We start from the raw sequence: 25,189 nt of genomic DNA, 5'->3' as shown, positions 1-25,189 counted from the left end.
TCCATATCACATGCAATTGTCCATATTGTAAATTATAATGAATTCTAAAACAGCTCCACACACTAATTTTTTTTTTTTTTTTTTTTTTTCAGATCAGAAATGTAAAATGCATGTGGGTTTTAGCAACCAAGAGTAGAAATAATGCAGGAATAGTTGAAAGACCTGTGTCTGGATAACTTAGAATGCCAATAAGTATGTTCATCCCAATGCGAACATTTTATTTTACCCCCCACCCCCCGTAATGTGTTGATGGTGCAATGGTGCACAAGGGAGTTAGTTTCCAAGACAACAACACATATAGACAGAAGATAAGGTTGACAATCCAAGAAGCAAATTATAAATCAAGTCTAGTATATTTATTTAAACATGGTACAAAAACTTTTCAGTTCAATGCAAAAAAAAAAAAAAAGCTTTAGAATTAAATGGCAAAATGGAGTGGAGTTCATAATTTGTAACAGTGTATAATAACAACTTTGATGATCTTAGTGAAATGAATGTGAGTGGAAAATAATTTAGATATGTTAAAATGTACATTTTATGTGTGTTTGTCTCTTGTATTCATTGTAAACATCACTTAATATAATGTTGAGAATTCAGAAATATCGTATACAAGATTGAAGTATCAAGATGGAAAATACGTCTTTCTTTTTCCATAGAGACGCATTCGCTCACACATGAGCTTGTCCCAGTGTAATTTAATGTGAAAGCTCGGCAGACTTCCCTTTGGTCTCTGATTGACAGTTTAAATCTGTGCTGTTCTTAATGGGGGCTTGAGCAGACATGTGAGCAGAGCTTCCTGCCACAGGTGAAAGACAGCACTCCATTCTCTCATCTGTCTTTCTGTGAGTTGCAGTGAACGTCTCAGTATAGCTAGAGAAAGACAAGAGGAATTGTTTTCCTTTTCTTGCAGCGACTGTGTATTTTAATGTGTTGCTGTCAGATGCTGCTTTGGAGTTTAAGAGCTCCTTTGATTTGAAGTTAGATTGTATTTTATTAGAGCTGTTGGCTTGCAAATGTCCATCCATTTTTCATCAGTCTCTAAAATCATGATGGCTCGTCATCATTTACCCTTTATTTTACCCAATAATCAGCTGCTCCACTTTAGTAGAGTGACAGTTTTCTGCCTAATTTAAAAAGGCCGCTTGAAATTTGCTGTTGATTTGAGTACTTAAATGTATTCCGCTCTTATTCTAACAGCCTGTTAAAACCCTGACCGTAAATGTTAACATAAATCTGTAATATTATTGTTTTATTCTGTCACATGAAATAAGCATCACAAGGTAAATTTCCTATGATATTATGAAGTGGACTACACATCCTGACAACTGGAAAATTTCTGTATTAATTGTATTTATTGTGATAGTTCACCCCAGAAGAAAGAAATTTGTCATCATTTACCCACTCTGATCTCATTCCAAATCTATAATTGTTGCAGAATCTTCATTTCATTATGATGAGAATCCATAGTGATAATTCCTGATAAGGTCCCAAAATGCACCGTACGATGCATCATTCTTGTATTCTAGTCATGTAAAGCGTTGATGAACAAATTGAAATTTAAGGCATTGTTCACTGAAAAGTCAGTGAGTTGAACCAGAGAACCACAAAACTATCATATGGTTGCAGAAGCCTGGAAATATAGTTCCTTTTTTTGTTATGGAGCTTAACAGCCTTTGTCAAGCTTTTTGTTCTACTGAAGAAAGAGTCATACGTGTCTGGAATGACATGAGGGTGAGAGATAATTATGAAGGTAAAAGAGTAGCAAAACTCGAGAGCATGTAGATGTGAATTTGAGAAGTTGTACAATAAATATTCGTACTTGTACGTGAACATTTATACTCACAGCTCCAATGTGAAAACCTGTCAAATAAAAATATGAAGGAGCCGTTTTATTGGTTGGCGCCTAGCCAATGAAATGGGACTTCTATTGTACGCGATGATTTCACGAAACCCACGTCCCTGACGCTCTGAAACGCTAATGGCTTAATGCATTTGACTGATATTAAAAGAAATAAATGATATCATCAAACTCAGGAAACACCATACTAATAATGCATACTACAGAAAAGCAGATGAGCACAGAATATGACGAAAGAAAGCAAATTTGTGTTCAGTGCAAATAAACTTGCTTGTGTATTATTAATCATGTATAACGAATTGTGTGTTTTTTTTTTTTTTTTTTTAACTGGTGGTCCATTAAGCCTCATTAAGTGTTTTCTTGGTTTTCTATGGGCGGAAAATGCTTAACGTACAATTTAACGCGGTGCTCAATTGCTTTTCTGTACGCTTTATTTGTATGGTGTTCCAAAGTTCCTGAGTTTGGTCTTTTAATACCACTGTCTTGATTAAATGCGTTGCGTTCATCTGCTGTGCTCATCTGGTTTTCATCTGCTGTGCTCATCTGTGCTCAGGTGTTTTTTTTTTTTTTTTTTTGTCTAGATTGACTGACAATGGGGGAAAGAATTCCTCATAAACTGAACCATCATCTTACTTCTGTTATTTTCAGTATACAAAGAGCAGTAGACAAAAAGTAGAATCATGGTGTAATGTTCATAATTAAGTTTTGTATAACAAAGTATCCAAAAGAAAACCAGTTAAATTGCTTTTTTTTTTTTTCAAAAATTAAGCATCGTAAATTAAGCTGCTTCCTAAGATGCCTTGTTTTGCCCAAATTTCAGTGCAGCATTGTGTGGATCCTTTGGCTACTTATTAAATAAAATAATTCAATTAAAAAAAAAAAAAGTTGATATGTTTGGTCTTGGCGGAATAGATCTGCTATGCTGCTGCTGCTGTAGGTTATTGCTGTTGCTGTTATTGCTGCTGCTGCTGCAGAGCAAGTACGGGACTTGCTGCTGCCAATAAACACACGACACGTTGCTGTGAGCAAGTAAGCTGTACAATATAGCATACATGAATTACCCATAGCAGATCTATACAGGTGGAGCTGGGGAAGGTGGAGGGTTTCTGAAAGCGTGCTGTCCTGCTACAGCGAAAGCTGACCCAGTATTAGAAGGATGAGCAGTGAGTTAATTGGCTACTGATTCAGCAGGAACCAATCACCTGTGTCATATAGAGAATGATGTGATTGCAAGCAGATTGAGTTAAGGATCTATTAGCATGCGCCATATAGAGTTTTATGACAGAACTTTGTATATGATTGGCCAATGGCGGCCAGATATGTAATTATCCTCATAGAAAATGAAGGCAACTTGCAAGACACTACATGCCATTTTTTAAAGTCAAATGGACAAATAATTAATAATTAAATAAAAATGTGTAATAAAAAAAAACATTCTATAATATTTTACTCAAGATTTCAGTCCTTTGCATTATTTATCCTTAAGAATAGTGCAGTGTTACCTCAGCAACAATGTCAAACTCTATTGAAATCAATTGTGTGCGTCAAGTCTCCTATACAGATCGCTATTTGTCTTGCTGCCAATAGCTAAAAACCCTGTGCTGGATTCAAAGATTTTGATTGAGTTAAGCTGATGACTGGTTTGCAGCAAGAAGTCACATATCGTAGTGCACGCCATCCGCTGAAGTTCATCTACTGAGCTGACTTGTGAGATGACTGCATGTTGTTGTTGTCATATTGTCAAGAATCAGCAATCCCGTTTGTATGCGAGCAAATGTATTCAAGGATCATGTGATCTTGCAATTTACACACCTAGTCAGCGATCACTTGTATAGTGTGTGCACACCTCCATGATAGGAGTCCTTTAGTGCCCGCAGGGAGACATTTTCTGTCTTTGTAGTGAGTGCTTGGCTTATGTGGAGAGTTTTTAAAATCATTTGAGGTGCCATAATGATTATAGGATGCTGCCTTTGAGGCAAGTTGCTATGTAGGCAGCGAAGTAGCTCACTAGGTTTTGGAACTGGACGAATATTTCACTAGCTGTCATTGTTCAGCAACCAGTTACACAACACACTCAGAGTAAAAGACTGTGCCACTGGATGTCTATCTGATTTGTTCCATCACATGGTGAGTGTAAATGCCTGTAAACATCTCAAATGCATCTTGGACAGACAAAGAACTATAGCTATTCTTATTTAGTTTCATTTCAGAGAGACCAATGGGTCTTCGAGTCGGATCGATCCCAATTGTGAAACGTCTCTGCGATACTATGCTTGACGTTAACGTTGATCAACACTGCAGATTGGCTCTGTGAAAATAGCCTAGTGGGGAATAAGCTGGCATAGATCCCCTGATGGCCCCATACACCTTTATCACAGCCTGGAGGATTATTGGTCTTATCGACTCCTAGATTGTAATGATATGTGCCCCGGTTCCTCCCCTGTGTTACCTGCCCTGTATTAGCGTTTCCTAACCTTTTTTGTCTTAGGACCCCCACAGCCCAGCAATAGTAGTAACTAGTAAGTACCAATTCATTCTCATCAAACCAGAAATATGTTTCTTTTGACTTATATTATACTGAAGCAATTTAGAAATCTACCTCTGTCTAAAGTCTATTTATGCGAATAAGCTTCTGCTAAATGACATTCTGTGGAAAGTATTATAATATTTTTTTCAATGGCACGCAGTGGTGTTCTGAAATGACGAGGCAAAGTTCTCAAATCTTTTTTATAAATCAAATGTAAATTCACGTCCCAGTTACACTTAATGTTGTCACTTTTTCCTGGTCAAAAAAACTACATCAAAAAACAAAAATACAATTCTATTTTGTATTTTTCTTTTACATTAACTAGGCCTGTGTAATCAATGTGCTATTTATTAAAACCAAGTATGAATCTCATCAAGTTATTGATTTTACACATTTTTATATTTATTCCAAAAAAATAACTAAAGGCAGTAACAATTTAAACAATATATTTTATTTGTGAACTTATTTCCATCAATCATGAAGCTCGGGAAACACTGTCTGTTGCAGACACGGAGATGTACCTTTAATATTCCCAAACTGATTTGTCAATAAAAAAAAACCCCACAGTCATCATGTTTTCAGGCCATTTCAAGTGTGATTTTGATGTGACATAAAGTGGTGATGTCTAAGTGGCTGAGTTGTTTACTTACCATCATTTCATTTATTCAGAGCGATTCGCGAACGTGCACGAAAACAAGAGGCGGGATTTATCGCACAAACCAATCATATCCAGTCGTAGTGCGATGGAGGCATTGCCTCCAGACTTTTGCTTACAAATAACTCTGAATTTCTTGGTCCAGGTAACACGGAGAACGAGTAAACATTACAATACAGAGCGGGTTGAAAATATGAGAAAAGCTTAGGGTATTCCACACCCACACAACCAATAAAGATGACACGTTTTGGGAAAGAATTGTGGGTCTGGTTTGATTGGATTAGTTTCTGGCTATAGGCAGGTTAAATTATTTAAATATACTTGTATATCATTTCATTATTGAAGTGAAAAAATTGCCACCCTTACAGGTAACCTTTTACCCCACCATTCAGAGCTTCATAATGAGAAAGACACTTGACATTTCTTCAATTTATGAAATACTGGAGACACGGTTATGGGCCGTCTCTCAGTGCTTATCCAGTGCTTATTCATTCATTGTTTGAGAAGAGAGCAGTGATTGCGTCGATGACAATCACAGGGCCTGCCATCATAAATTATTATGAAAACAGTGTTCCTGTTGGATTAGTGGGCAGAGACCAGGGCCGTAGCTAGAGGATTCGGGGCCCCCTGAAAAAATATTGATGTGAGCCCCCACCACCCTCCACCAATATCATATACTGTACAATAGATGAGCATGGAGGCCCACATCTAACAGAAGATGGTGATTTTGTTGTAAAACCTTTATTTTAAAAGTTAAATGTTTATATAAAAATGACAACTAATAAAAACTAACAAAAAGCAAGAAATTGTTAAATAATAATAAAACCAATTTTAAAAAAGTAACAGCAAAATAATGTTTTTTTTTTTTCAGTCATTCTGTAATAATTAATAAATCAAAAAGTAAACATTTAGAAATTGACAAGAATGCAGTCAAATTTTACAAACAAAATCATTTAATTATATTATTTTTTAATAAAGATCATATGGAACTGGTAATATTATTAAATAAAGCTAATAAATTAAATTAAATAAAGCTAAAAAATATTCATCCAAGTGCAGTGTGTTGTATTCGTGTTTTCTTGATGTAATAAATACATCATCAGTCGGCAGGTCAGGTGCATAATGCAATGCGTTGTGACTCGTGTCAATTTTTTAACTCTATTTACAATAGTGTAAAAAGACAGGGATTCTGACCACGTAATCATTCAGTCGATTGTGGTGCGCACCGATAATGAAAAGTGACAGTACCCGGCAGGCTGTGGACGGTAGTTTTCTTATTCCCAGCGAAATAACAATACAACCTGTCTTTAAGAACGTCTTGATCGACTGGGATTCAACAACTCTCCTGGCCTCCCTCTCCTTCTTTTCAAGGAGTTTCTGGTACACTGATTTATGTTTTCGTTTCCCCAACATTTTTCAGTCAGTCAGTCAGTCTCCTGCTCTTCCACCAACTTTATTGTTAACTTCAGGCACTGCCGCCTCAACTCTGATTGGTTCTGTTCACGAGCTGGGGCGGGACTTACAATTTTATTGGGTCCATCTGATGTTTGTCACTGGCTGAACAATTAATAAATACTTTAGATCGGACTAAACCATTTTTAGGGAGGTAAGAGAAGCAGATATTTGGAAAAAATATTTAACCAAATTGCATGTTTTTGTGGTTTTCATTTAAATCTCAGGCAAACAACTAATATAAATATTAGAATTGTTCATACAACAGGGGCCTATAGAGTATAACTGCTGGATTTTGTGGGGCCTTCTGGGCAGCGGGGGCCCTATAATTGTCACCACATTTCACCCCACTAGCGACAGCCCTGGCAGAGAGCAATAAAATAAATAGGAAATAGTGTCAAAGAGCATGCAGAGTTTCCCAGCACATACAATTTATGTTGAAATAGCTAGAAAGTAATGCAATACAGAACTTTATTTGCTATCTGAGGATGCCAGAATCATACAACATGGTCTATTTGGTGACATACGGCTAGTGGAGGCTCACATCTCACATAAAACAGATACATACTGACCTGGAAAACCTCATTGTAGTCTGAAAGGTCTTCCTTGGATGGCATATCTTGTCAGAAAGAATTTGCCACAAATAAATGGAGGTTGAGGAATAGGCACTGGTGAGGCTTGTCAGACTGAACGAAAGCATTATACAGCAGCCCTGCCTCATTTCGCTTGACAAAGATCAGAAGGTTAACTCATCTCTATGAATGAGAATGAAAATCCATATGAAAAAGCTGCCGTTCAGCCTTTGTATATGAATGAGAGTGGGAATCTATGTAAAAGAAGATTATGAAATCAATAAAACAATTTGGTAGCAATTGGAGAAATTGAAATCGATAAACCTGAAGCTGAGGAGAGAAGCATATCAGCAATATTGCTTATCTGCTGGTGGCGCTCTTAACTTTTACTTGCGAGTTTAGAAATAGAAGATGATGTTGAATCTTTCCCAGAATCCTCTGGTCACTGTTGCTAGCTTAAATGCCTTGACAAAAGGTGATATAAGCAAAAGAAGAGCATGATTTGTGCAGCTTTTGTTGAATCCTGTGTACCTGCATTGACGGTTCCTCTTGCTCAACCGTTACCATAGAGACCCCTCCGTCCCCAGCCGAGAAGCCTTTGACTGCCAGGCTTACCGTCTCTATTGAGCAGTGGTGTCATTCATGTGGCCCAAGAGCCTTTGCGAGGGACAGCGGCTTAGCGGGGATGACCTGGTGAGAAGGAGCCGATGTTCCTGCTCTCGGCTATGGCAACGCTCCCTTGGCAGCTGTTGTCTTGTGTTTGGTAGCATGTCAGTTCTCGCCTTTCATGGGAGCTGATGACTGCGATGGAGTGACATTCAATTCAGGTGGCGGATTGCGTAATTGAAATGTGTTCACCTGGGAAGCAGCTGCTCAGTGGCCTGGTGCTAATTGCCACCAGTAAGAGCTGAGAATTCAGGTGAATGCACTGCCGTGCCCTTCAATGCGCATTATGCTCGAATCCAGCACAGCGACTGGTGGAAGCTGCTTTGTGGAGGAAGTCGAGAAAGGTGCTGAGACTCAGATAGACTGCTTTGGCCCATCTTTTGACATTTCTTAATGCACATCTGGTCAGATTAAAGGAAGCTGAAAAGCAAACGCACCCTCTCCTCATGTCTTGCAGGATTAATCAAGCTGAGAGAAACCAGACATGATCTTAACCCAGACCAAAGGCTGGAATACACTATACCACTATACCACAAGTTGACGCTAATTGTCAAAGGTCAGAGCCAATTTGCAGATTTGAGTTGACATATTTCACAGAAAATCATGTTGGGTATGATGGAAACAGACTCCAATATTTTTAGTTGTATACTATAATTCCAACCTGTCAGAGGCTTTCAAAAATGTTCGATAATTTAAGCCGGTTTTGGAAGACATTGTTTTCATTTGTCAGGCGTCTTCTAGCAGCGAGCTGCATGTATGAGTTTGATGTGTTCAAGTAATGGACTCAGACCAGTTAGAGCTGTTCATGTACACCTCACGCCTCTGGCCTCGCTGGAGACCCCGGTTCGAATCATGCTCGGAGTGGGTCTAATAGGACCGGTTACATTTGGTGTCGTAACCTGGATGGGAGTGATGTTTAGGGGGGTGACCAGCTGCTGTAATCGAACATCTGACTCCAGCTACACTGCTGAGAGCAATTGGTTAGATGAATATGTAAATATGCGCTTTCCTCTCAATAACAAAATAAACACGCAACAAAATTGAGAAAACAGAAAAAGTACTTTAATAAAGCATAAGAAAAGCATCTGATCATAGTGATGTTGACGTTTGCACGAGCTCTACAGCACTCCAGTCAAGTAACGGCACACTTATTTATATATCACTTTATACAATAGATAGCTTAAAATCAAGCAGCTTTACCATATTAAACATGAAAAACAGTGTCAGTGTCTCGTTTCATCGGAAGTACAACTTAATTTTCAACTGTAAAGCAGCTCTCCAATGTGTTCATGTTTTCAATCACGGACGTCTGACCTTGACCGACTGCACAGGCCAAATGAACCAGAAAAGATTTCCACGTGAAAGAAGGCGGAGCCTCTGTGCACACCTACCTATTACGTAATCGCCATGGACCAATGGTAGTGCGAAGGTGTTTAGAAAAGTTTGCTTTGGCAAGCTGTTTCAAACTCCCAAAAGAACTTTGTCTCGGCCTGATTTAGTCCGAAATGAAGTCACATCAGTTCGTTCTTCGATTTCGCTTGAAATATATAAATATAAATATAGGCTAGTAAGAGCTGTACGTGTAAACCTCACTCCCCTGGCTTTAAGAGGCGTGCTAGTAGGGGTGTCTGATCGAAAGTTTAGCTCCAGCCCCAATTAAACACATCTGAACCAGCTAATCAAGGTCTTCAGGAATCTGCAGGAAGGTGATCCACCACCAGAAGCAGGACTGAAAATCCTTAGGCTAAGATGTTTTTTTTTTTCCCCTGCAGGGTTCGATTCAAAACAACCCTGCAAATGGCCTGAACTAGCTAAACTTGTAACCAGCATAAATGACCAGTTTGTTGCATCTTCTTCACAAGTACAAGGCATTTTGAGGCACCTTCATGCTGTTTTGGCTGATCGTGTCCAAGACTTGGTCAAGCTGGAATACAACAACCAGCATGTGTGTTGCAATATAAACTGGTCCAAACTAGTCTACGGTGATTTAAAATGCTAAATCTTCTGAAAAATATAGCTTTTACTACAAAAACCTGCCGATGTAGTATTATGAATGCACCAGCGACACGCTAGATCTCCAAGTAAACATAGAGTCATTGCATAGAAAACAACTGATATGACAGTGGGCTTCAGAACTCCTCCTCGTAACATTTAGAGATTTGACAAAGGAAAACTGTCATGAGCTGAAAGAACTATTTGTACATCTGCATATGACATCTCAATCAAAATTATTCTCCTTCACTCATTCTGTCAGTCTCTTACGCTAACCCCCGCCCCCCTTGATTCTTTCTCTGAATAGAACCGTTGCTTTTCCCAAAGATGTGACTGAATGTGGCTCACTAGTGAATCATATACCCAGTGAGTCTGTACCCAGAAGTAGCTGTTCTCACCTCTCAAGACTCCTCAGGTTAAGGGCCTTGAGTTTAAGCCTGTGGTTCCAGTCATAACCGTATTAAGAGCCTCTGCCGAACTCTCACAATCTCCATCTGCACCACATCTGAGCTGATGGGTGAAAAATTTGCCGCCGTCTTGACATTGAGAGTAATTGCAGGCTTCGCTTCTCACACAGATGACCGCTTTCTGTGGCTGAAGACAAATGTGCCTGACACGTACGTCAATTAACACTGGACAGCAGCCGCATGTGCCCTATGCAAAGCGTGTTTATAACTGGATTAGGAGAAGGAGGGATGATGCCTGTAATTACTCATCGTGCCTGTTGCGAGCACAGCCAATGGTCAGCCTGAGAGGTGGACGCTGGGTTAATTGTTTCACCCGCTCCCGCCTTTCTGAGAAGTGCTCTCTGATAATGGCCCCACACGTCCCCTCATTCTGTCACCTTTCCTCCTCTCCTATGGCGTAGCTGATGCATTGTGTGGTATTTTTTGCAGACAGTGAACAAGCATGTCGACACTGCTGGATCTAAAGAGCAGTGTGCTCAGGCAGGTGCAGAGGAGCCAGTCCCTGAGGACCAGGAGGGAGCCACCGGCCAGCACCAGCGCTGGAGGGAGTCCCCCGACGCTCGCACGCCGCTCTGGCACCGTCGTACACAGGTGAGTCTAAACCATGAGAGCACATTCTTAAAAAAGAAAAGGCTTTCAAAACCTGACACTGCTTAACACACTTCTTTATTATAATTTACTTTAGAATGTCTAAAAGTGAAGTGGAACACAGCCAATGATTGAAAAACACTGCTTTAATGCACCAGTCTAGAGAATAGTTCTGATCCAAATAACCATGAAATCAATTCAATTTGTTTTTGTATGTATTGCACACTCTAAATAATTTTGGGTTGTTTTAACCCAATTTTGGGTCAAATATGTAAAAACCCAAACGCTGGGTTAAAATTGTAATTTAAAAATGTAACCCAACGGCTGAATTTGTCCGTATATGAACCAAAGTTCAACCCAGCATTTTTTAGAGTGTGTGCTGTTTACAATATATAGTTCAAGCTTCCTAAAGAATATATATATATATATAACTTACAAGTAACTTACCACAGACTTTTGAACAGTAGTGTGCACATTTTATAATTTACTATCTGCCTTTAACTAGAAGCAGCAGCAGATCATGGTTTGTTGATTAATTTCCTTTCCCAACCACCAATTAGTTACTGAGGAAGCGGCTGAAGTTTATTCATTTTGAAAATGTCTTTGTGGTTTTCATCCATGATTAGCCTGTCAAGTGTGGATTTACCAGGTTTGTGAACTAAAGGCGAGTTGAAAAGGACGAGCACTTCAATATGTCCTATCCCAACCGGTCTCAAAAAATACGGGAAAGAAATTGCACCCATAAAGTTCAATTTCATGGTCGCTTTAACAACATTATTTTTTAGAGTGATACAGCAGAGATTAATACAACACAATAACAAACGGAGGCTATCGCTTCAATGTTCTTAATGTTTAGAGTTTTGTATTGATCTATTAACTTCCCCCAGATCTTAACAGATGGTGGGATGTCTGATGTCCATGAAGAGGCCAGTGACTCAGTTAGCTCTTGAACGCCTACTACGTTTATAGTATATTCATGCTTTTAGAATGACTCAATCTTGACACCTTGCTCTATCACATTTCAATTTTATCGGTGTTAACAATTCAGTACAAGAAGGCCTTTGTGAGGATCATGCAACAATTACCTTTCTGTCTCAAAGCGGTATCACAAGGCCTTTTCTTTTCCATTCAGGCCAGGGTTTTTTAAGGCAATTTCCAGGCAGCAAAGATAAAAGTGGTTTGGTCTCTGTGGTTAGAAAAGAACGATAATGCAGGTCAGTCTGATCTTTACGAAAATGCAAAGAATCCAGAGGCTTTAAATGTGATATGACTAAAATGTTTTCCAGCGCTCCACCATGTCTACAAGAACAGAATATGTTTTTCTACCCTATCTGGACATGGTTACTGCTCTAAACACCCGTAAATGCATCACTTTGAGCATGCACGTGACTTCTTGTGTCTTGGGTAGGGTTGCCACCTTTGATTTGTGAAAAACCTGGACACTCAGATTTTTTTTTTTGGGGGGGGGGGGGGGGGGTTGTTTTTGCATGATTTTCCAGCGCTGTTTTTCCTTCATATTTAACAGAAATTTTTAACTGTAAAAAAATAATAATCTTGCATCACAATAAGTGTATTGTGATTGTCAAAACATTTTAGTAACTAAACTGAATTGTATTAGGTTTAGTGACAACATGTTACAATGTTTATATGGTACAATTTCTGGTAAGCTATGTTTTTTATTATTGCTTGAAACAAATTTCAGGATTTCAATTCAGTTCAATTCTTGTGATTTGATTTAATTGACTAATTTGGATAAATATTAGGTACACAAGATTTTATTGACCCTTTCCGCGGTTGAAAAACACTGATTGATCGATATTATGTATGATGAATATACATTTCGGTAAGTTGTACTGTTTCTTTTAACATTGTTCATTCGTGTTTATTTACTATTAGCTAGTAGAGATGATCGGTTCACGTGCCGCTAGGGATCTTTCACGTCACATTTACAAACGCCAAAACGGTGTTTATTGTTTGAATTTCGTAATAAAATTGACAGAATCTGAGAGCTGAGATTTTTTTTATATCATAAGTAACCTGCTCTGTCTAGTCTGTCGGTCTCCGTGTCCTCTTTGCTTCGCGATTTTTCTGTGCGTGAGAAAATGGATGTGTGGCGTGAGAGCGTGTGAAAAGTGTCAATTGCGTGTGGCAGCTCTGCAGTAACAGTAGAAGGAAACGGTTTAATTTGAAACCAGGAAATTCTACTTTAGAAGTACATTTTCATAAAAAAAATTCGTGTCCCGGGAAAGAATATAAATTTCTCTCAAAAAAGAGAACAATCCCTGGAAAACCGGGACGGGTGGCAACGCTAGTCTTGGGTCACATGACCATTCTCTGCTATTTGATCAAAGTCATGTCCAAAGACATGTATATGGTGAATGGGTTCACTGCTGTAGGTAAACAAAGTTGATTGTTTTTCATCCGTCCTCTCGGTCTGTCTTGTTTTTATTTCCTTTTCGACTGATTTCAAAGCCAAACGTAATGATGGGCATATGAACCTTGAGGTTTCTATAGCAACCAAACACGTCTGTTTATCACAGCTGCTCCTAAAATATGAGCTGCTTTATTTTTAATGACTGCACCTCTTCTGTCTAGGAGGGGACAAAACACCTGTTACGTGCAGAACTGAACTAAATTATTGTTTTGCACTTCATTTGATGTACCCTTCTTCGCTAATGTTATTTATACCATATGCAAGGGTGATTGCTGTCATTGCTGGCCAGATGTAACTAGCAGTAATCAATAAACACAGTTCATCCATTGTTAACTAGCAGCTGGACTACACAGGATTCAGTCAGCATCCTATGAGACTGCGTAGTTTGTAGTGATTTGCCTCGGGCTGTATGACTGCCATCATTAGGCTTTCAGGAAGCTGTTTGTCTCCTTCATTAGCGCCGAAGAGAAGTAATACCTGTAACCCAGATACTCACTCATTAATATTATGCAAATGATCCAAAGCTGTGCAGAGCGTCCCTTCCTTATTCACATCACTGGTGACCCTGATTACAGCCGGTTTAAGATCTACAGATCTGTGGAAACGTTTGAAAAGGCACAGATTCTTAAGAGATCTGTTATATTGCTATATTATTACTTATTTAAAAAGTGACACCACTTTTATAAGGTTTCAGAGCTGTTTTGTTACCTTTTGTCATTATGGTCACACTTTAGATTTTGGTCCAATTCTCAATATTAACTAACCAGTAACTATGACTTTTGTCTCAATGAACTCCTAATTACTGCTTATTAATAGTTAGTAAGGTAGTTGTTAAGTTTGGGTATTGGGTAGGATTAAAAGATGTAGAATATGGTCATGCAGAATAAGGCACTAATATGTGCTTTATAAGTATAACAGCCAATATCCTAGTAATATGCATGCTAATACGTTAATAGTGAGAATTTGACCATAAACTGAAGTGTTACAGTCATTATTTATATTTGTATAATTTAATGCAATTATGCTTATATTTTGTGTGTAAAATACATGGTATGTCATCACCATCATACAAATTGTAAAAAAAATAAAAATAGTTTGGCATCATTTTTAGATAATGCTGGTATTAGCAACACCAGAAAAACAAAATGGCTGCTTAATAAAATACAAATGGGGTTGAATAAAATGTGGTTATATTGGTTATATCAGACAGTTTGTAATAGCTTTTTTTGTCTTGGCAGTATCTAATCATGCACACTAATGTGAGCTGATCATTACAGCAAATTTTATTTTGCATTGTCAAGCTGACCACAGACCGCATCTCACACTAAAACACAGAGAGGGCAATTTGTCATCACTTTAAAAGGAGGAAGAGGTGGGGGGTTTCTCCACCACATCCTTTTGATTGAATCACATCATTGCATATGTGTTACACATTTTTCTGTGTTACATGTGCTTCTATATAAGTATGTCCTTCGTGTTTGCTCAAATAAATTGAGAAATGACAGTCTGGAACGTGACAAACTGCAAAAAACTAAACAACAATGTTAAATTATAGATTAAAATTTTTTCATTCTTAATCATCCATAAGAATGAGAATGTTCGTTGTTTACTTGATGTACAGTAATCACTTGGTTGTGAGAAACACAACAGCAGGAGCCTCAATGTGTAACTTTCATATAGTTGTGACAAACATCTAAATGACCTGGTTAAGAAAAAAATCTTGTATTATGATGCACCCTCAGTACACTGTGGAAAATATGAGAAATACGGCTGATTGGCGGCAGCATTAGAAATTAGTGTAATCACATGCAGTACGACCTGAAGGGCCCGGATGGAATCAGACGTAATGAGCTCCATCCAGAATTTTATTTCCTGTTGTGTGGGTGAGCATTACTTTTATTTTCTGCATGAACTCTGCAAATGGTTTGTCTCTAAATGTCTCCCTAACCAAAGAATGATTATTGCATACTTAACATTTCATTCAGCTGGGCATTCATCTGATTCATAAGTGCCAAGCTGTATTTTTTTCTCATGTCAGTCGACAGGAAGCTTCTACATTCAAATGTGATATGTCAGTAAATAATTTACTTTTTTTCATTTTTTGCTCTCCGATACAACCATTGAAGTCTGAATAATGAAAATAAACAATATCGCTAAAATAATAAAAAGCTTCATGGAAAACTCTGTTTCCTAGCAACATGAATGTGGTCGGCCAAATAAGTGTGCTTATTTGTGTGTGTGTGTGTGTGTGTGTGTGTGTGTGTGTGTCACTTGCATTTGTATAACTCACAGAAGTTCTAATAATCCATGCCTCCCATGCAATCACTTTTCAAGTAATAACAACACAGGAAGGTTTAAAAGCTTTGATTGGAGATGTAAAACCAGGCACAGACACAAAAGTGTTCATGAATTTTATGCTGCAAGTTTATTGGTTATTGACCTTATAATGTAGCTCAGAGGAATATCTGAAGTACGCATCCTTCAGGCCCCACGCTGCAGACCATTCATAGGGATGGGCATTAGTAATACGTACTGGGTAGTAACTTGAACGCCCGAAGGCGGCCTGTAGCAGGGTCTGAGTTGTAAACACTTGTCTCTAGGTAGCGGCAGAGCTAAAGAAGTCGAGTCTAGGTACAGGGGAACCGCTGGATCAGCCAAGAGCACCATGTAGTGCTACAACTGAGCGAAGCAGCGGAACCACGGATACCACGGATACCACAGCCTTCAGGCAACAAACAGGGACCCAGCTCGAAAGGCCCAGAGGCGGCCCGAGACAGGGTCTGAGTGTGTAGTGCGACTCTTACCTGTCTCTAGATGACCCCAGAGAGTGCGTGAGAAGGCGAAACCGGGTCCTCGAACCGCACCGAACTGTTGGCTGGCGAAGCAAGAGGTAGCTGAAGGTTGCAAGGCTGTACAGGGTCGCACACCAACAGTCTAAACCTCTATGGACTCAGGAACAGAGGAAATTGCTCTTTCTTTGAAAATGTAGGTACCGCTGGCTCCGCTTTACGAGAGCCAGCGGTGGATCAGACCTACACAAACATAGACTCCTGCCGGTCCTCCTCCGGGGGGAGGGAGTGGATCGGTGACCATCTCCAAGAGCTCTCTACTCCATCCCTGAGCTCTTGCCACCTGGTTTGGCAGCGTCTGATACAGGCTGGGTGGCCTGCCTGTGGCTAGTTCTCTGCTGAGGCCTGAGTGAAGGCTCCTGCGGTGGCCCAGTGGGAGCTTGAACGGCGGCAGGGGGGCGCCCTCAGCGACGTGCAGGTGGAGGAACTACCACCAGCGACAGGGTGATGGCAGCAGTGGGCAGGATGTGTCAGACCTCCTCCATCTGCTCCTGAGCAGCAGAGAACTGTTGGGTGCAGTTCTCCGCCGCGTCGCCGAACAACTCAACCTGGGAAATTTGGGAGTCCAGGAACCGAACCCTGTCTGCATCCACCATATCAACCAGCCAACTATGATGCGAAGTGGAGGGTTCCACTCGAGCCCGACAGCCGCGGCGGCCCGTTTCAGTATAGCTGATAACTGTGGATCCAGCTCAGGCAACGCTGTACTCCCCGAAGGGGACAATGCAGCTGAGTCATCACCTTCAGAATCCAGCTCACACTCCGATGTTGCAATCGGCATCCTGTCCTCCTGGGGAACCTCCAATGGAACCTCTGGCCCGTCCATTACAGACAAGCCAGCGCGCTCAACAAAGGAATCCATTGGTATCGGTGCGATGACATCGTGAGGAGTCCACGGGGAATGGTTACCTGGCAGAACCTCCATCACTATCCTACGATCACCCAAATCACACTGCACCCGAGGGTGGGGTGTAGAAATGGGGACTTGTGTTCTCATGTTCCCGCAATGAGAACACAAACTATCCACAAAAGCTGCTTCAGTGTGCTGTGGGCCCAAACACATGATGCAACAATTGTGACCGTCACAGGGGGACAGGGAACGACCGCATCCAGAAACGCACGGGCGAAATGACATCTTGAAAAAGACGCAAGCGCACCCATGTTACTCTTTCAGGAAATAAATGCTCTCACCAGTGCCAGAGCACAAAGGGGAATAATCGCTGCAACACTGACAAGGATGGTGCAGCCTGTACCAGTGAAGCACTCACTCTCTTCACCCTCAACCGGCCGTCAGACAAACAAACACAAACAGAGATTTGCTTTGCTATTAAAACAGCAGTCGAGAGCTTAGAAAGCTTGTGATCACAGCTGTCATGCGCTGTAAACATCAGTACCGGGAAAGACTTCCTGAAGAAGCACTGACACACTCGCTTGTTGTAATACAACATACTCTTTGGAGACTTCGACATGAAGGCCGATCGGCTCCGAAGTGAAAGACAACTGGTGCGTGCATCCACTTCCGTATTTATACCCACGCTGCGGGGCGGGGCGTGTGATGCGATTCACGCACGCCAATGTCCATTGGCTCGTTTTTACAATACTCGAAGATGACAGGCTCCCTAGCCTGATCCCAATCAGTCGACACGTCGACTACGTCGAACGTGCCCAACTGAAAGGGAACTAGTGACAACAAAAGCCGACTGTGCTCTCACTTCTAGTCGGTTGCGTCTCGGCCAAAAAGCTGCGCCAAAAAGCTGGGCTCATGTTATTATGAAAATAGTCATACATTTGAAAGCTCAGTTAAGATTACATAAAATTATAACAGCCTTATGTCTGTACCATCTTGACTTCTTTGCTCCCTATCAACACTTTCGCTTTTATTCTCATGGATTAATTTGTTCAGTAAACTGGACAGCCAATTAGAGTTCTCTTTTTCACCGACAGCCCGATGCTGATTCAACATTCTGAATCGGCCCAGAAAAGCCCAGATGGCATCCGACTAGAGCCAAGGGTGTGGAACACTCCGAACAAACTAAGCCGACCGATGCTCAAAAATGGCCCTATGTTGCCTGATGGCCGCCCGTCGACTTGGTGTGTCCGAGTCTTAAAGACCGCAGCCTTTAGTGTCAGCTCTTACTAGCTGGCCACCATTACACTCACCCCCCATCAGGGTCACGGCACCAATGTAACCTGTATGGTTCTACTCACACCGCTCCAAACAAGATTCAAACCATCATGGGAGGAGAGCGCGCTAACAAGGACTCGGGGACAAAGACCGCAGCCTCTATCATCAGTCACAATTCCGTCTCTTGAGGCCAGGGGAGTAAGTTTTACCCGCACAGCTCTTACTAACTAGTTGGCCTATGTTACATATAGCTACAAAATGAAATCAGATAATACAGCTCAAATAATTAGATATTCTGAAGTGTTTGTTAAAGTCCCCCTGTAGTAAATAATTGTATCCCTTAAAACTCTTTGATCACCAAAATTACATATTTAAAAGTTTTGTTCCTGTGAAAAAAAAAAAAAAAAAAATATATATATATATATATATATTCATTAAAATAGTTTTAATGTAACTCTACACCCTTGCTTCATTTAGTATACACGGATTCATGAATATGCAAATTAGCCCCGCCTCCACTCACTCAAACCAGCTCAGAGATTCACTCGCTAAACTTTACTGTAGCAAGTGGAAATGGTTTAATTCAGTGACATATGTTTGCACCAGGATCTGAGTCAGAAGAAAAAGTGGAAGAGTTATACAGGCTGGTATTCAAGTCGATGTATCAGAATGGTAATGTGTTTTATGTATCGCTCTCTACAACGTTGGACACATTACGGTAATTAATATGATTAGCCTTTTGCTAGACTACGTTATCAAACAGCTAATAATGTGTTGCTAATGTTACACAAACCATGTTCCCATTCGTCATCTCAGAGTCAGATAGCTGCCTTCTAAAAATCAGTATCCTTAGAAATGCTTTGAACAACTTAGAACATCAGTGGAGAAAGTTTATCATACAATCGTAATATATACATCATATACATAATTCACCCGCTATATTGCTAAATGTACATGATTTTTCATATCAACAGAAAACTATACCGGCATAACCTGGCTTCTCTTGAGACTCCCCTGCTTCACAGCATAGTAATGATGATATGCTAAAGCCCGTCGCACATTGACGTGATTGGTTACAAGGTAGTTTGCGCCAGCCATTTCAAACATTTTTGTCTTTGGTTCACTGGAGTTTTAAGGAGAAAATACTCAGCAATGGTGTTGGCTTATGAATTTGCAAATGGTTTGTCTTAAGGCATATTAAAACATCACATATAAACAACATTAAAAACGTTATTTTCACCACAGGGGGTCTTTAAGAGTTTATATTAGAATCTTAGGCTTTTAATGGAAAACTTTGATATCTTGGCACAGTTTTGACACTTTGGAGATCTCTTCTGAAGCTCTAGAGGAGATGACTAAGGTCTTTTCCCAGGAGAGAAATCTGAGAAACTGGCAACTTAAATGTGCTCTAAGCAGTGTTTTTGAATACCACACATAAAATGTACTCACTACCTGACAGATTTCACTGAAATAAATATCGCTACCTGTCACTATAACAGTACTAGGCTCTATAAACAGCTAAAAATAGTGAAAGAAGCAGCCTCTGAAAAACAGGTATGTGATGTTTCCTTATTTATATGGATTTACATATTTTCCGGTTGCTGTATGATGGTTACTGTTACTGTATGATGACTGAAATCGCTTTTCTAATAGTACTTTCATGCACGGATTGCTTTTGACAGCGCTGCATGAGCTCACGGCACCATCTGTGGAACACCCGTAGCATGTTAGCCAGGGTTCAAAGTGCCAAATGCGGGTAAAAATTGGCGTTGAAACGGTTTTACTCACCAGTTGCCCAGAAACGTTTGTATGAATTTTGACAATGCATGGTTGTGAGAATGTGATATAGCTTAGTGCAATCATCAAATCGCTGTTGTAAAAACATGCTGACGCCACGTGACTGACATTTGCCATGAAAGTACAGCAAGAGCAATCTAAGAGCAGCCAGCTGGCTCATTCTGCGCAGCTTCTCCAGAGCGTCTGTGCGAGATCTGATGACGACACAACTGTTTCATGATTGGCCAATGACAATAACAACAATCACTTGTGTTTCGTGTTTATTATGACACCATCTCAGCTGATGCTAACAAATTTGTATTCTTAGAACAGTAAAAACTCTTTTCATATAGCCTTAATATTATATTGCGTCATGTTTTTCAAAATAAAACTGCAGTATATAAAAAGTATACCCACTTTTTATGTTATATAAATTGTATAGGCTTATGTTAAACTTTATTCTTGTACATATGGCGCTGCATTAAGTATTGAACGAAAAGTGTTGCTCTATGAAAACATCTGAAATCTCTGTGTATTTGACAAATATTGCATCTAATCACTTCGTCTGTGATAAGTATGCAAACACCTCACAGGTGTCACCATGGGAACATCCAAATTCATGTCTCAGTTTTTAACAGCTCTCCGACAGCAAGCGGCAAATCTCAGAGATCGGTTACATCCAGCTGAATTTGAAACACACTTATTGTTGTTCTGATGTCAGCACAAGAACAGGGAAAAATATAAGCTTATTTCACATTTTTGAGAACCTCCTAAAGAATGAGCACTGGTAATTACTATAATATAGTGAAATATTAACAATTAGTAAAAATAAAAAATATTTAGTCAGTCTAGAAGGATCACTTTAAATGTCCATCTGTGGAGAAAGATGTATTAAAACTATATGGCATAGTTACAACATCTACCAGCAGGGTCTCATACCACATTCATACCACTTCCAACAATGCAACATCTTTATGTGGCATCCTTTTAAAAAAAACATAATTCAGTATCTAACAAATAATAATAAATACAAAATGTAAAAATATACAATTGACTCTTTCACTTTCATGCAACGCTGCAAACCTGCAGCTTTAAAGTTTATTCTTTTAATTCAGCTAAGAGGTCACGTCGTGATGTATAATTTCTTCTGTTGGTCAGTGGTCACATCTTCACGCGATACGAATTTGCAGGTCAGAGTTCTCCAAACTCGAACGCAAACTTAATCAAAGCGAAATTCACATGAGCTTGCATTAGCGGTTTCGAGCATTTGCATGCTTATGATTATGAATGGGAGTGACTAAAACAAATATTATAATGTGACTGGCCATTTGGGTCCATGCTAACCAGCCAAATCTTGACACCTTGTGGTTTGCTGACATGTTTTTGGAAAATAGGGTTTTAGAGAAAGGGTGCATTCTTGAAATTAACAAAATTATAGACGTTAACAAAATGACTAAAATCGCTCTCATGCAGCACCTTTGCACTTTTTTTTTTTTTTTTTTTCAACTCACTGCCGTCTATGAGGAACAACTGAGAGATTAAAACTCTAATCTCTAAATCTCATTTGCGATTTTTTTTTATTTCTCACGAGTAAGAACAAAACGGTCCAGACAGCCCTAGATTTATCAGACAATGATTTAATGTGCGGCCTCATTTAGTCCATATTTATATGGATGTATGCAGACTCAAGGTGTCATCCCTAATTCATCTTCTGAGGGAATCCCAGGAGCGCTCTGTTGGATATCTAGGGGTGCAGATATCTAATGCACACCTGCTGTGATGCTGTTGATAAAAAAATTGTCTGGAGTGCTGTGGGCTGGATAAATAATGAGAGACGGGAGGGCTGGAGCTCACCGAGGGGGTCTGGTCTGTCTGACAGCTGTATGGCCATACTAATGCGTTCCCCGCTCATTCCTCCACACTCTACTGAAGTCAGGCAGGGCAGAGCACGAGAGATGGACGATATTCCCTAGGTACTGCGCTCTGCCAACCAATCCCGCATTGAACGGCTATCATCACCATGACGACCGGGTCTGGAAAATTAGCAAGTGGCAGGGGTCCAAGAGTTCACCCCGCTTTGTGGGAGTTGCATACCCCCCTCCCCCCTCCCCGCTCCCCGGATCGCCTCCTGATAAAATAAATGAAGTTGGACAGGGTGTAAGAGTCTTGATCAGAAGCGGCAAGACACGATTGTATAATTGTTGCATTGACGATGTTTAAGCAGTGCATGCGGCAGGGACTCTAATGAGGGCGGAAAATGTCCATCATCTTCTTATCTCCATGGAGGCCATTTCTCAGGGACGCGTTTCAAGCTGTTGATTTTCAGGCTTGTCAGAGGGATGGGGAGGCCTGTCACCTCAATCCCCAGTGAGCGCAGGCGTTCTGTAGATAAACTTGATCAACAAGGTCCACAACAAGTTCTGAAATCCGCTGTCAGTATTTCCCAGCATGTTTGTTTGTTTCGCTTGGCTGAGACACATCTGGTTTCTTATCCCCTTCTTTTAGATATGGAAAGTAACGGATTACCTGCCTCGCTGAAAAGACCGGCATTCATTTCCATTATGCCCCGGGGTGGTTAGTGCTGGTTTGGTACTAGTTGACATGTGGAGCATCAAAGAAATGCATCTGAAGAAGCTGCTTGATCTAGGTTAAGTCGCCTGGTGAGAACAAACCACTAAAGGTATAGCAATTAGGGGTATGCAGAAAAGACGTGTCAAAAGCAAGTGTCTTTTGCAACCTGATCTCACGAGGAAACAATTCGTGGCAATTTCGTATGAATACGTATAATGTGAGCCGCACGAAAACGTACCATTTTTAGAAAAAAAGTAAGCATGAAGGTCCACCCCTTAACATATTGAATGAAAACATGAGAATATCATATAAATTCATACAAATTGGTCGCAAATTTGCCATTGACGTAACTTGCTATGAGCGCGTTGATCTATTGCAATGATAACATAATCTTTTCTGTATTCAGATAGAACAGGATGTGGGCGGAGCTTAAACAGGAAGTTCATCGGCATTAATGAAAGGCCTATTTTTCCATGTAATTGTATTTCATAGTTTCCCTATATTGCATATATTCCCTGTGGATTCAGGGGCCGCTAAGACGACACCATTCTCTCTACACAGACTTTAAACGCGAACCTGTGAGAAACGCTGATGGCGTTCACATGCGCATTAAGAATTGGTTCTATAGTTATGTGCGTTTGAATATATGTGTGCAGGTTTGGAATTCCCTACAAACCAAGCCTAAACAAAGTACTGGTGTTTCCTTATAATTTTTGATACAGAATTTTATTTTATTTTATCAATTCGGGGTAGATACGCGAATTGAGTTTCCCGACGACGCTTTATCTGTAGAGTGGTAAAGGGATCCTCCATAGGGAGAGACTAGTTGGCACTTCAGCACTGCGTTGTCATCGGGTCCAGGCGCAGGTCCTTCATCAGATCTGGATACGGCCTGGATCCGGCAGGCTGCGGGAAAACCTCGGGATAAACAAAAGACACTAAAATTAGCATAGATGCCATTCTTCTTATGAAGTAACGAGTACATCAGGATTTATGGGAAGTGTTCCCGGTTCCAGCTGACCTAATCTATGCAGCCTAACACTGAATTATAGAAGTCTATAATGTATTATGTGAATGCTAGGTCAAAGAGATGTGTCTTTAGTCTAGCTTTGAACTGACAGAGTGTGTCTGCTTCCCGGACAATGTTAGGCAGACTGTTCCAAAGTTTTGGTGCTAAATAGGAGAAGGATCTACCGCCAGCAGTCGATTTTGATATTCTAGGTATTATCAATTGGCCGGAATTTTGAGATCGCAATAGACGTGAAGGACTATAATGCGTTAAGAGCTCGCTCAAGTACTGCGGAGCTCAACCATTTAGTGCTTTGTAAGTGATCAGCAATATTTTAAAATTGATGCGATGTTTAATAGGGAGCCAATGCAGTTTTGACAGAACCGGGCTAATATGGTCGTACTTCCTGGTTCTGGTAAGAACTCGAGCTGCTGCGTTTTGAACTAGCTGTAGTTTGTTTATTAAGCGTGCAGGACAACCACCCAGTAGAGCATTACAATAATCTAGCCTTGAGGTCATGAACGCATGGACTAATTGTTCCGCATTTATCAATGAGAGCATATGGCGTAATTTAGATATATTTTTAAGATGGAAAAATGCAGTTTTACAGATACTAGACACGTGACTTTCAAATGAAAGATTGGTATCAAAGAGCACACCCAGGTTCCTAACCGACGACGAAGACTTAACAGAGCAGCCATCAAGTGTTAGACGGTTTTCTAGGTTATTACGTGAGGAAGTTTTTTGTCCAATAATTAGAATCTCTGTTTTTTTCAGAATTTAGAAGTAGGAAATTACGAGTCATCCAATTTTTTATATCAGCTATGCATTCCGTTAATTTTGTGAATTGGTAGGTTTCGTTTGGTTTTGAAGAAATATACAGCTGAGTATCATCGGCATAACAGTGAAAACTAATGCCATGTTTCCTAATGATATCTCCTAATGGTAGCATGTACAGAATAGGCATGATACAGACCAAAAATAGATGCTGATCAAAAAATATGATACTGATCAAAATAGGTATGAAATAGGTATGATACAGTTTCATAGTTGAATGTTGCTCTTGAAAATGTTTAATTTCTGGGACAGCCAATAAATTGAGATACAATGTGACCACCAGAACTTGAAATCGCTTGAAATCACACCACTTTACCACATGTTACCACATGTTTTTTCATGTGCTTATTTTTATAGCAAATCTTCTTTTATTATTATGTGGTTGAATTATTATTCATTGCTATTAGTCATTATTTGTGGTATTCAGTAGAAGGTATTCAGCATATCCCTAGTAGCAACTGCTACTAAGTATTATTGTTCACATTAGTGTTCACATTGAACAGAGAAGTTTAACTTCTCCTGAAACCATGATCATAGTCTGAAAGTAAAAGCTTCATGCTAATTTCTCCTCATCCTGTCTTATGTCAGCATCGCTCTTAGTTTCAGCCTAAACTTGACAATTTGACAGTTTTTTACCACTTCTCCATTTATCTCTGTTCAAGTAATTGCATGTCAACCCAAAACAAGCATTTGCTGGATGCCTGTCAAAGATTTATCAGTGTTGCTCATCTTATCTTATCAGTGTGAATGAGCAGCACTCCAGAAGTCCAGGTGACATTTCAGCATATATGTGATACTGATTACAGTGAAG

At 40.0% G+C, this 25,189-nt stretch overlaps 1 protein-coding gene across 2 annotated transcripts in view; it reads left to right on the top strand.

The window, feature by feature from the left end:
* The window catches only part of baiap3 (BAI1 associated protein 3), a 54,294-nt gene that overhangs the window by 782 nt on the left and 28,323 nt on the right, over window positions 1-25,189 (top strand). For both annotated transcript variants that reach the window (XM_079886990.1, XM_079886989.1), the window contains exon 2: window positions 10,619-10,780. In XM_079886990.1, coding sequence (XP_079743116.1) covers window positions 10,632-10,780 — 149 coding nt within the window. In that variant the 5' untranslated portion in view covers window positions 10,619-10,631. The remainder of the gene's footprint in view (window positions 1-10,618; window positions 10,781-25,189) is intronic.

The sequence above is a fragment of the Squalius cephalus genome, assembly GCF_949319135.1.
Source record: "Squalius cephalus genome assembly, chromosome: 1".
NCBI lineage: Eukaryota > Metazoa > Chordata > Actinopteri > Cypriniformes > Leuciscidae > Squalius > Squalius cephalus.
This window is presented reverse-complemented; position numbering and strand designations above follow the sequence as displayed.